General features: G+C 36.0%; 1 protein-coding gene across 1 annotated transcript in view; it reads right to left on the bottom strand.

The window, feature by feature from the left end:
- Positions 1 to 13854, bottom strand: part of ZCCHC4 (zinc finger CCHC-type containing 4) — a 47566-nt gene that overhangs the window by 14039 nt on the left and 19673 nt on the right. The window contains exons 6-8 of the mRNA XM_067735662.1: positions 6655 to 6727; positions 2537 to 2687; positions 851 to 951 (exon numbers count right to left, since the gene is read on the bottom strand). Of these exons, the coding sequence (XP_067591763.1) occupies positions 851 to 951; positions 2537 to 2687; positions 6655 to 6727 (325 nt within the window). The remainder of the gene's footprint in view (positions 1 to 850; positions 952 to 2536; positions 2688 to 6654; positions 6728 to 13854) is intronic.

Below are 13854 nucleotides of genomic sequence, written 5' to 3'. Positions count from 1 at the left end.
ATTGTAAATCAACTATATAAAAAAAAAAGAAACAAGTGCTATCTTGGAACAACTAGTGAAGACGCTTACAGTTCTAGAGCTGAAAAGCCTGAATCAGAGGCTAGTCAACTGCTCAGAAAAATCAAATAGAAAAATGTCATTACAAACCTGGAAGCAGTGCCCACTTGGTGACCACACATAGTGATGGCGACAACAGGGTTAACCTCAGAACCCAAGGAAATGAATCCAGGAGAGTGGACATTGAAACAGAAGGAGTTGAAGGACAAGGATGCAAAGGAGGAGGTCCAGTCAGTCTGCCCTGAATCAGCACACCCACACCTCAGCATCTCTGCTTCTCTGACATGCCACAACCTTGGGCACACCCCTCCTTAGAGCTCCTGGCATCCTCTGAGCAGCAAAGTTAAGTGTACGTGGCATTCCACCCACCAGAAAAAGCAATTTACTTCTCTACAACCTCTGAATGGAGAAAACCCATGTTCATAATGATGATCCTGGGGTGCTGCACAATCTTCTGGTGATGATGAAAGATCAGATCATTTGGTCTAAAACCTGGCTACAGTTCAGAATCACCTGGGAAACTTGGTAAAATATTTTTTCTTAGGGCTTTACCCTCTGATTTTGATTTAGTAGGTTTATTTTGGTACCTAAGAATCTATATTTTTAATAAGCACCCTAGAGATTACAGACGTTTAGGAACTACTGCACTAAGTTACATATGATATAGTTTTAGTGTTTCATACAGCTTATAGTGTTTGCATTTACTAAAACTGATGAATCATCTTATCAGAATATTTATTTAAGCAGAATATCCATTCCCCAACCATGTCAGAAAACAAAATATTTACTATACCTGGTAATCCAGCATGCAGAAGCTTGGGAAAAACTGACAAATTCGGGATTCAAAAAAATAGGGAAAAATCCAGAATATGGGTAGTTCTTTGTGACTGTTATCTAATGGATCACAAAAAAAGAGAAAAGAAAATAAGAAACTGATATTAAAGAAAAAAAATAAAGTAGAAAGCTGTTACTGAAAATATATGGTATTGGGAGAAATTGTAATCCTTCAATTAAATCATACAAATCATATAAATCATATAAATCATACAAACGAAGAGATGATTTACCAGAGTACCATTTACAACTTGACCTTTCCCAGAAGTCAATGGAAACATTCTTTTATATCTAAACACAGCTATACATGGTATGTAAAAGTTATCTTTACATGCATATCACTACAGTCTAGGTAAAGGCAAAGATATTACAAAAAAAGTGGGAGATAAAAAATGAGCATCACTTTGAAGCACAAAGGTGGTTATGATATGGAAGAAGGAAACCTGGACCAAAATGCAGAAGGCCTTAGGTCTGAATCTTAGCTCTGCCATAACTCACTATGCCAGCTTTCAGGGTGAATCCATCTTTTCTGAATCATGGAAAATTCTTATGAACAATTTTATCCAAATTAATTTTTATGAGAGACAGGGGACACAGCTATTAATTACAGAGCACCTGATACAGGCTAGTACAATGCTAGGTGCTTTCTGTATGTTATCTCCTTAAATAACCCCTGGAGTTAGATGTTAATATAGTAATCTCATTTCACAGATGCGGAAACTGAAGCTGCAAAATTTAAGCAATTTGTTCAAATTCATGCAGCTAATAAGCAGCAGAATCAGTTCAAGCTCACAAAGCTTTTTATTGCTTTCCCAACAACAATGACTTTATCCACTCTGATAAGTAGACTTCAGAACCAAAAATAAGTAGAATACTTAGCACTGTGAGTCATGTTTTAAATTTCATTTGCATCCTGTCCCCAAAGCACACTATTTATATAGCACAATTAATGGAGAAGCTTGATCACAAATTCCTGACACTCTTACATTTATCAACTTGCAGGTTGGAAACTGAAAAATGATTATACTGACTAATTAGATAATTACATAAAATACTTTGAAGTCCTAAGCCATTTTAAGCTGAATATCCCCCAGTCATTAACCCACTTCTAAGCTTGGGTATCCATGTGACACTGATAACCACTGTTAGGCGACTGGACAGCCAACCTTCCCACACAAATCTTGGCACAGTTTAGAGCTGTGGACCAGGGGCTGGGTGCCCTCCTAGAGTTCTGGGCAAGACTTTTGGAAGAGGAAATGTAAGGTCTAAGTGGGCAGAGATAAGTGTCTGTCTTGTTCACCCTTCCATTCCCAGCACCTAAACAGTACCTGGTACATAGTGGCCATTCAGGAAATATTTACTGAAGAAATGCCAACAGTTCACGGCTATTCTTCATAATGTCCCCTTATGCCCACCAAAAACAAATACTTTACCTATGAGCCATTTTTAAAACACATGATTAGAATAATACGAAGTGTATCATGATGATAAAGTTATTATCAAATAAGCCTATTTTTAAAAAAAGAAGAGAACGCAAGACATGTATATTTTATCAGTGCTCTGATTCACTGAGCTCTGCTAATATTTGACAGGAAGTATATACATAGATACATGTTTATTTTGCAGTAAGTAATAAATTACACACCTTGGCTTTGACCTTCTTTCCACATAGCAATTAACTTCTTGAATGTAACAGCCAGAGGTTCAACCAAGCCACCAAAAGGAGGATCTGTCACCATAATGACTCCTTCACCTTTATCCTTCTGTAAAAATGTTCTGCATACTTCAAGGGCAGCCTGGAACAAACAGAAATTCATTTCTAAATTAGGACTAAAGGGAGGTACTTCATCCTATTGGGAGGAGAATGCATTAGGCTCAGTCTCACTCTTCGGACTGAACTTCACCCATCCTGCCACCCCAGAGTCCCTCAGTGACATCCTGAAGCCTCTCTCATTCAGCCCCCATAAGATTTTATCTTTGGGTTCCTTGATAAGTGGGTTTTTAAAATTGCAAATTCAAATACCACTATCAGAGGACTACACATTCAAATGGTTAAATTAAAAAACTAAATTTAGTAACCTAAAAGAGAGAAACTCATTACCCATGAGGACTATCTAAAATGCTAAATTCAATTGAACAAATAGAAGTAAGGACTGTGCTAAACACTGGAGACACAAAGACGAATAAGACATATTTTTTCCTGTCTGGTTTGTCCACCACCATAAGTTCAGGTTAATGAGAGCCTAATTACCAGTTAAACATGCACATGTTTTTGAGTGCCAGGTAAATGACAGGCACATTTGAACATGCAAAGTAAATAAATGAAAGCTCACAAATAAAGCTTACCCAGGCCATGAAACCATGCCATCAACACATTTTCCCAGCAAGCTGACGTGTTTTTAGTGATTGCAAAGTTAACATTAAAAACTGTCTAGGATATTTATCACTTTTTTGCTTTGGGAGAAGTCAGTAAGAGACAGACCTGTAATATTAGCTCTAATCTACTGACTTTGTAGTTGCTTTCAAGTACTTATCTATAAAAGCAACTCAACACTTACAGTATACAAAATGGCAGAAGATTTGAAAGCTTAATGGCATTTAAACTTTAATAAACCTATATGTACTTTATAATAAAATATATATTACTTTACTACTAAATCAACTTAGAAGACCCAACTGATGAAAGGAAAAAAAATCACAACATCCTAATCCCTTTTCTCTAGTAAAGTCTTTATTAACTTCCTCCTCAAAGTCCTACAGCAAAGGATGGTATCAAGAAGGTTAATCATTTTTCAAGTGCTGCCTGGCACTTCCTTAACCTGCCTACACGAACAAGGACTAAAAGTACAGATGATGTTACTGAAAAACTTCAAATTCCTTGGAGTAAACCAGCTATACTCCAATACAAATTTTAAAATAAATTAATTAATTAAAACCCCTTAGAGTTAAAAGTAGAAAAAAGAAAATAGGTGAACGAGGCCTGAACTCTTAACCAAATTAAAAAAGAAATTAAAGAATATCTTCCCAGGTAAGAATCAATGGTGGGATGTCCCGTCCTAGGTTGCTGAGGGTCCTAATGTTGACCACCTATGGGAAACAGACACTTGCTTACGCCACCAAGGTTGACAATAACTTAACTCTGTTCTTCATCTCAGTCATCAATAAAAAAGTGCTCGGCATTTTAAATAGCCACCCTCTGTACACACTTTAACCACCTTACCAATAAGGCGTATGACATTTTTTATTACGCAAAAGACTGTATTATTTGCTATGAAAAAAATCCTGTGCAGAAAACTCCTACTTTTTAATCCCATGAACTGTGAAGAGCTTCTGTACAGTGGCAGAGGCTTAGATCCTCAAAGGCACATGGTACCTCAAAGGCTTATATGTCTTCACAGACAGACACCTAGTAGACACTTAAATGCTTTGGTGATTGATTAGTAGATGGTAATCTCTACTGAAAACCCTGACTCCGTAAGTAGGTAGAAAAAGGGGAGACAGTAAAATCATTAAACAATAGTTTTCTGTAGGTCACTCTCTACAGTTGCAGTGCCATTTAGTGGCTGCTCTTAAAATACAGAGAAAGGAGAGCCTGGGCTGGATGACTGTTTTCTTCTGTGAAACAGAACATGGAGCTCAGTCTTGGCAGCTTATTCCAACCGTTATTCTAGAAACTTGTAAGGTAATTCTATAAACTCTCAATAAAAGTTACATAGAATTTCCTAGAAAAGGCTACTTACATGTTACTTTCTTAAGATATATGAAATTGCTAGCCAACTCTTCGGTATGTAATTTTACTCTTGTCTTTATTGTTCAAATTAAAAAGCAAAATCATGGTCTGGTATTAAAAACAAATAAACAAATACCTGACCCACTACTGCAGCATCAAGCAGTAATATGAACTCAGTTCCTTCCTCAGCTGTGTCACCAGTGCTGACAACCCCCCTGAGCTCAAAGCCCCACAGTTTCAAGAGACCACACTGGACATTTGCACGTCGATGTCGTGCCAGCCCCACAAACTCAACATTTCCAAACGTCGCTTCCACACTTCCCTACTCTCTGTTTCGAAGAATGGAAGATGAATCCAGGTCACGGCCCCAAGTCATCTTTGATTTCACCCCTGGTACACTTATCACCAAGTCTTCTTTTTTTTTTTTTAATTGAGGTATAACTGACGTATAACATTATATTAGTTTCAGGTGTACACAGAGTAATTACACCAAGTCTTCTGGTTTCCATCTGGGAAATGCCTTCAGAATCCACTTCTTTCCTCTCTTTTCTCCACTGTCACTGTCCGAGGTGAGAAGCCCCTCTTCATCTTCTGTCAAGCGGTCTTTCAATTCCTCGTTCTCCTTCATGCTCATCGAATCAGTTCTCAAATTCTAGTGTTTATCAACCACACAAGCGCTCTGGGAAACAGTGAAGTCTAATTCTGTTATTTACTTCAATATTCGGTTTTCATAGCTTTCGCGGCTGAAAAATATGTATCCCCATGCTAAACGGATTCTGATGGAAGGAGTACATCACTGGCTATACTTACTAAATCTCACTTTTCAATGAGTCTCATTTTTTCAATCCCAACCAACAATTTAGAATCTATTTTCATTTCCTGAATGCTTAGTTTTTTAGTCTTGCTTGGTTTTCATTCTATCATTAGCTAATATCTTAAAGCACAATATATACTTAAAACATGACTCACAATTCTTTAAAAATTGATATATACCCATCATATGTATGTATGGATATGCTTCAAGCAGTCTTGATAATTTCAAACATTTCTGACCAACCTCCTGTCAGGTGTGATTACTTGGTTGGTTATAGATTTTATTTTGTAATGGGACTGACAAAGAGCTCAAATTAGGAGTAGAAATATCAGCTCTGCTATGTTGTTTATTCACAATGATGTTATTAACATCATATTGAAAGAAGATTTTTTTAAACCACTCTCCCTTTATTACAAGGCTATTTTTTTTTAGAGTAGTTTTAGGTTTACACCAAAATTGAGAGGAAGGTACAGAGGTATCCCACATACTCCCTGCCCCACACATGGATAACCACTCCCACTATCAACAGCACCCACCAGAGTGGGACATTTGTTAGAAGTGATGAACCTAAACTGACACATTATCACCCAGAGTTCATAGATTGGAGTAAACTCTTGACACTGTCTATTTTTTAAGGATTAGTTTAATAAAACCATAAATCCCCTTAACTGGGACATGAAATTTATCAGGAAGGCAAACAGCAAACAACTAACTACAGAATTATTTAATTACAGCATCATAAATCTACAAAGGAGAACCTGACCTTGTCTGAGGGCCAGGAGAGGCTAAAGAAAGTGACTTGGAACAGGGTTCTGAAGGATGAGGTGACATTAACAAGGCAAAGAGAGAGTAGAAGGTGGAGGGAACAGCATGGGCAAAAGCCCCTGTGCTGGAAAGGCCAGTTTGAGATGAAGGTCATATGTCCTGAACATGAACAGCAAAGCAGGAACAGGGAGAGGACAGGCTGGAGAGTGGCAGGGGTCAGATCACAAACAGCTACGTGAGTCTTGGTGAGAAAGTGGCTCTTCACCCAAGAAGCAGTGAAAAGTCATGAAAGATGAATAACATGATCACCTCTAGGTGCTCAATACACACTCAGTGAATGAACAAAAATAAATATCAATAAATGGTAGAAAAGCCACCATTTGCTCTTGAGGGACCCTAGAAAAATAATGAAGGAAATACAATAAAAGGAAGAGATAATTGTCATAATTCTTACCTTTCCATCAAAGAAGTGATGGTTAAACATGTTATAATGGCAAAAACTATCTTCCATATAAAACTGTGAATACCTGTAAGATAATTTGTTTATTACTGCAGTTACTTGTCTGGTCATAGTTATACATAAATAAATAAATAGATGTAAACTAAATTTTAAAACTATGAAATCACACCTTTAATAAAATCAATTTCATCATCCTTTAGTTTTTTGAAATAAAGAATACTTTCCCAAAATCTCAAGAAGTCAGCAACAGAGGATGAATAACAAACTTAAATTATGGTCCCAAGTTTAATAAACCAGTGGCAAAACTACAGAACACTCATATATAAAAAACACATATAATCTTCTGGTTCCTACGGACCAGAAGATTCTACATAAATAATCATGTTCCTGATAGATTATTATGCAACTTAAGCTTGAGATGGGCTGGCAATTAAAATACATCTCTCATAGTTAATAATTTTAAGGAAAATACTGAATCAACATTTCTTCTCAACAGCTGTTAATTATTTTCTTCCGTGGTTAACAAAAAAAGGTATTTAATACAGAGTTTTTCTTGTCCACTGTGAATTAGCTTAATAAAATATGCTTCTCAATATGTAAGAGAAAAGAAGTACGCACATTTCATATATACTGAATTAGTGCCAGGAAAGAGGATATTTATTTACTGATTGAATCATTTTATTCTTCTAACATACTACTTTAAAATGCAGTCAGTAATGAATGAGAGTACCAGCTTCGGGTATTAACATTTTATAAATTTTCACTAATTTACTAGGCAAAATTCATACCACATCATGGCTTAAATTTGCATTTATTTGACTTCTTACAAAACTGAGTTTTCTTTATTCCTTAATTTTATTTGTACTGCCTAGGTCTGTTTTTCCCATTTATGTCTATGGGCCTTAATGTCTTTCTTGCTGATTTCTGAGGTTTTTTTGTATAATATAGAAACCTCTTTTACCTCAATAGGATTTTGAACTTCCACAGTTTTGTCATAAACAATTCACATATGAACCACACCATCCTTCTACAGAATTCATAACCTAGTGGAAAGACTGAGAAAAAATCAGGGACACATCCTTACTTACACAGCTTCTTTAACCAAATCACGATACGGTGCTTCTTTGCTTCTACTTCTACTCACAGTTATTTATGACCATCTATAACTGATCACCGACCATGCTGAGTATTTAATACAACGGACAAGCCTAGTTTATCCTCTTCCTATTACACTGAGGCTAAGAGTACAGCTGTACAGTCGGGTGGTCTGGTTTCAAACTCTGGGTCTCTCACTTATTAGCTGTGTAATCTTAGTAAGTTATTTAACCTATCTGAGCCCCCATTTCTTCATCTACAAAATAGGAAAATAGTTTCTATAATACCTCATAGGACTTGGTAAGAATAAATAAGATAATGTATGTAAAGTGCTGAATACAATGCCAGCTACAAAGCATATAATGAAATGTCAGGTATCATTATTTTAATAAATACCAGCTATAAAGATGTATGTCTCAGTGACTCTAACGTTAGGGAATTATGTTTATGCCCAATCAAAATATCTCCTCCTATAATCTAAATCCATTTCTTGTTATTCTGTGGAGATGGAAGAACAGCTGTTTGCCATTCTCAGTACAATATCCTTTAATACACTTAAGATACTGTTAGTACATCTGATGATTTCATAAAACAAATTTTCACTGAAGAAATAAACAGAAGGTTTGAATAACTGAAAAATATTTAAACTATATACTGTAACCCAAGGAACATTCCAAAACACTGTGGGACAATGTAAATTACCATTAATAAACAAATGTCTTCCTCTTTAACCAAATCCCAAATAGCTGATAATATAGCTATATCAGTTACTTAATTTACACATATATATTAATACTAGTACAGCTGTAGATCAACCATCATTTGAGAGTGTTTTTCGCTCTTGCATTGCTTTGTGTAAGCAAGGGAAAATACAATCTCTTTTAAAATATATTTCTACCACCCTCCATTTATTTTCATTGCTTCATGATGCAATAGTCATTTTTTAAAATTAAAAAAAATTTTATTTACATAAAATTCAGCATAGCACACTCATCCAAAATGTTCTGGGCAGCAGTGGGCAGAGCCAGAGAGAGAAAAAAGCCAAGATTTCAGCTCTAAGTTTCGATCAAACACAAACAAGGAAGCATAATTATTCATATTTTAAATTATGAAAAATCACTCAACATCACCCTCTTAGAATGAAAATGGCCACAAAGAATTATTCTCTCCATTGAATAAGGCAAACAAAACCAATCAGAAATGCATGCACTTGAAAACTGCTCAAAAGGACATTCATTTAATTTGGCCATTCATTCTCTTTAAATCTGAGTCAGTTACCAAGTATGAAACATGTTCTACACAAAGGAAATGTAATCAAGAGCTGAATAAAACTAGTTCATGAAATGAGCCTAAGAAATACATTTTTTTGATACAACTTTATTTGGATGATAGTTTGCCAAACAGAGTTTCATATCTTTCATGCCAAAATCAGAGCATATAGAAATCCATCTTAGCAAATGTTAACTTCATATCTTAGACCCCCAGAAAAGGACATTTACCGCACATCTACATATAGCCCTGGATTTGAGGCAGTTCTCTGTAGCCCTGCACAGACCTTACATAGGGCAACAACAAGCCAAAGTCAAAGTGCCAGAAGGAACTATTCAGTACCACTTTATACCACAAAGGAATGTTTCCCTGATTTAACTGTGGTCCTTGTGAGAAATCTGAACCAACCCCACACTCCATCATAGTGTAAATACAGGCAACAGGCTGAGTTCATTCTGGCTACAAACATATGTCAATAAACCAGCTCTATCTTAGCACCCAACGTTGACCTTTTACAGAACTGACTCAGAAACAGAGTAGCTATCAAGGAAGCTATGCTAGGATACCACAGTACTATACCTTCAGCTTTTGTCTGAAACACACACACACAGGTTTACACACACAAAGAAAAAGAGCATCTGTGTATTCCACAGGTTATAAAACAACTTTATCCACATCCCCTACTCCCTATTCTGACCAGGGGATTTGAACTACAAGCTCAAGAAAGGTAAAACTTCAAGGCATGGGATTTAAGGCAAAAGAGTTAAAGGGCCATATAAATCTTTCAAATTAAAAGTACATCAGGTAAGATGCAAAGAGTTCTGGAAAATGTGTATAACGATATGAATGTACTTCACTTACTTAACACTACTGAACTATACACTTAAAAAATGTTTAACATGGTAAATTTTATATTTACTATGTATACTTTATTGTAATTTTTTTAAAAACAGGGCAGTAGCAATGAACACTAGATAATAAAATTTTAAAAAACAATTTATTTACAATAGCAACAAAAAGAATAAAGTGTTTAGGAACAAATTTAACAAAAGAAGTACAAGTCTTGCACACTGAAAACTACAAAATATTGTTTAAAGAACTTAAAGAATATCTAAATAAATGGAAAGACATCTCATATTCATTAACCAGAACACTTAATATTAAGATGAAAACACTCCTCAAATTGATCTATAAATTCAATGCAATCCCTATAAAAAGGCCAGTTGGCTTTTTTGTAGAAACTGAGAAGGTAATTCTAAAATTCATATAGAAGTGCAAGGAAACCACAATAGCCGAAACAATCTTGAAAGAGAATTAAGTTGAAAGACTCACACTTTGTAATTTCAAAACTCACTACAAAGCAACAGTAATCAAGATTGTGTGAGACTGGCATAAGGACAGACATAGATCAATGGAATAGAATTTACAGAGTCTACAAATAAATCCATACATTTATGGTCGTTTGGTTTTCAATAAGGTTCCAAGACCATTCAATGGGAAAAGAATAATCATTTTAACAAATGGTGCCAAGGCAACTGGATATCCACATGCAAAGAATAAAGTTAGACCCCTACCTCACACCATATATAAAAATTACTCAAAAGAAATCAATGACCTAAATATAAGAGCTAAAATTAAAAACTCTTAGAAGAAAACAAGTGTAAATATTCATGACTTTGGATTAGGCAATAGTTTCTTGTTATGACACCTAAAACACAAGCAACCAAAGAAAACAGAATGACTGGACTCCATCAAAAGTGAAAAAACACAAAGAACGGGAGAAAATATTTAAGAATCATATATCTGATAGGGGTCTAGTATCCAGAATATATTGAGAACTCTTTCAATTCAACAATAAGACAAATAACCAATTTTAAAAATGGGCAAAGGACTGAATAGACATTTCTCCAAAAAGATAAACAATTGGCCATAAACACATGAAAAGATGCTCAACAACATTAGCCACCAATAAAATGCAAAACAAACCACAATGAGACACTACTTCAAAAAGACAGAGAATAACAAGTGTTGACAAAGATGTGGAGAAATTCGAACTCTCATACATTGCTGTTGGTAAAATAAAACAGTGCAGTCACCTTGGAAAACAGTTTGGGAGTCCCTCAAGAAGTTAAACATAGAATCACCACATGACCAAGCAATTCTACTCCTAGGTATATACCTGTTATGGCCTCGGTTGTGTCCCCCCAACTAATTCATATGCTGAAGCACTGATCCCTCAGTCTCTCAAAAGGTAACTATATTTGGAGAGAGGGCCCTTAAAGAGGTAATTAAATTAATTTTTAAGCATTTATCCTTTTAAATTTTTTTTAATTGAAATATGATTGATGTACAATGTTATGTTAATTTCAGGTGTACTAAGAGGTGACTAAGTTAAAAGGAGGTCATTAGGGTGGGCCCCAATGCATATGACTGGTGTCTTTATAAGAAGAGGAAATCTGGACACATAAAGAGATACCAGGGATGTGCACACACACAGGAAAGACCATGTGATGACACAGTTAGAAGGCAGCTATCCGCAAGCCAAGGAGAGAGATCTCAGAAGAAACCAAACCTGGGACTTCCCTGGTGGTGCAGTGGTTAAGAATCCACCTGCCAATGCAGGGGACACAGGTTCGAGCCCTGGTCTGGGAAGATCCCACATGCCATGGAGCAACTAAGCCCATGCGCCACAACTACTGAGCCTGTACTCTAGAGCTTGCGAGCCACAACTACTGAGGCCGTGTGCCACAACTACTGAAGCCTGCACACCTACAGCCCATGCTCTGCAACAAGTGAAGCCACTGCAATGAGAAGCCCGTGCACCACAACGAAGAGTAGCCCCTGCTCTCCACAACTAGAGAAAGCCCGCGCACAGCAACAAAGACCCAACACAGCCAAAAATAATTAAATAAATAATAAAATAAATTAAAAAAAAAAAAAGAAGAAACCAAACTTACTGACACCCTGATCTTCGACTTCTAGCCTCCAAAACTGTGGGAAAATAAATTTCTATTGTTTAACCCACCCAGTCTGTGGTATTTTGTTATGGCATCCCTAGCAAATTAATACAATACCCAAGAGAGATGAAAACGTATGTGCTGCTGACAACTGACATATATTGTCTTGAATAATTCAGTTGTGGACATCTTTTCTTTTGTTTTTTTTTGTCTTTCTAGTACCTATATCTCCCCTCGTTTCAGTCAAACATCTATTTCCTATGGAGAACCCACTCCATAGCACTCTATCTGCCAGGCCACAGTGATGATTCTGTAATGGCTATGTAACCCCAGGCAAGGTAGGCAGAGTACTCACTGGAGTTTTGCTGCTGGAGCTCTTGGGAAAGATTCTTTTTCTACTGGGCAGTTCAGCTGAGACTATGTAAGTTTAAAGCTGCTGCCCACCAAAGTCCTTGGCAGAATGAAGGAAGCTGTCTGAAGAATAAGGCCAGTACAGAGAGAAACACAGAATGAGAGGTAGAGAGAGAGAAAGACAGAGCTCTAAAAAATTATGTGAGGCCCAGGATCTCAACTGGACTGAAGCCTGTTATACCCTAGACTCCAGCAGTGTGAGCCAATACATTCGCAGTGACATAAATGGGTTTCTGGGACGCTAATGAAAGAAAGATTCCTGACTAATATGAATGCCTGACTCTAAATACATGAATAACCTGGAAACCAGTTATTAACGCATTTGCAAACTATTGTGGAACAAAGCAGGGGGATAGATGGAAAAAGGGAAACCTAGAAGGATGACAAGAGAGAAATACAGGCTATATTAAAGAAAGGCTTATATACACTTCCAAAAGCAAAGTTATTTCCAGAGGATAATTCAATTTTGGGGGCCAGACTGACTGGGTTTGAATCCTGAGCTGGACATTTATAAACTGTGACTTTGGTCAAGTTATTTAATTTCTTTGTACCTCAGTTTTCTATTCTGAGGAAAAGGAGAATGTTAATAGTATCTACCTTATAGGTCTATTGTGAAGATCAAAGGATTTAGAATAGGGTTTGACAAGTGACAAGTATTCACTAAATACTAGTTATTGTTAATATTTTTATTATAAGACCTCAAAAGTTAAATTTCTGCCTTTAAAATAATACATTTATAATAATTTAACAATAATACTTTCCTAATAGTTTAGGAAAGAAACATGGTAGTTAAAAAAGAAATTGATATATTCATACAATGGGATATTATACAACCATAAAAGGAAGTACAATTATATGCTATGACATGGAGGAATTTTGAAAACATTATGCTAAAGTGAAAGAGGCCAGACATAAAGGTCACACATTGTATGATTCCATTTATATAAAACATCCAGAATAGACAAATCCATGGAGACAGAAAGCAGATTAATGGTTATTAGGGGAAGTAAGGAGTTCCTTTGTAGTGTGATTAAAAATGTTCTGGAATCATGGGTGATGGCTGCAGAACCTAGTGAATATACCAAAAACTGCTGAAATACACACTTTGAAATGGTAAATTTTAGTGAATTATAACTCAATTTAAAAAAAGAATTTGAGTTTAAGAAGAAGTCCATATTATCACTTATGGAATTCCATTTTCCCGAGGATTACTCCCATCAAGCAGGTATTTGTAAAGTGTGTGCTAGTCCTGTTAATAAGGGATGAGGGTTACAGAAAGTGTGGGTTATTTCTGAGAAACATATGTGCTTATATTAGATAACCTAAAGTTGACTTGGAAGTCTAAAGAAAAATAAATAACGAAAGCTGTACATTTTATTGTGACTTTCTACACTTTAAAAATCTGTCTGCCTGTTTTTAGGGAGAAAAAGCATATGTAATTTCATAGAGAACCTGAGTAATA

Source organism: Pseudorca crassidens, chromosome 4 (assembly GCF_039906515.1).
Source record: "Pseudorca crassidens isolate mPseCra1 chromosome 4, mPseCra1.hap1, whole genome shotgun sequence".
NCBI lineage: Eukaryota > Metazoa > Chordata > Mammalia > Artiodactyla > Delphinidae > Pseudorca > Pseudorca crassidens.
This window is presented reverse-complemented; position numbering and strand designations above follow the sequence as displayed.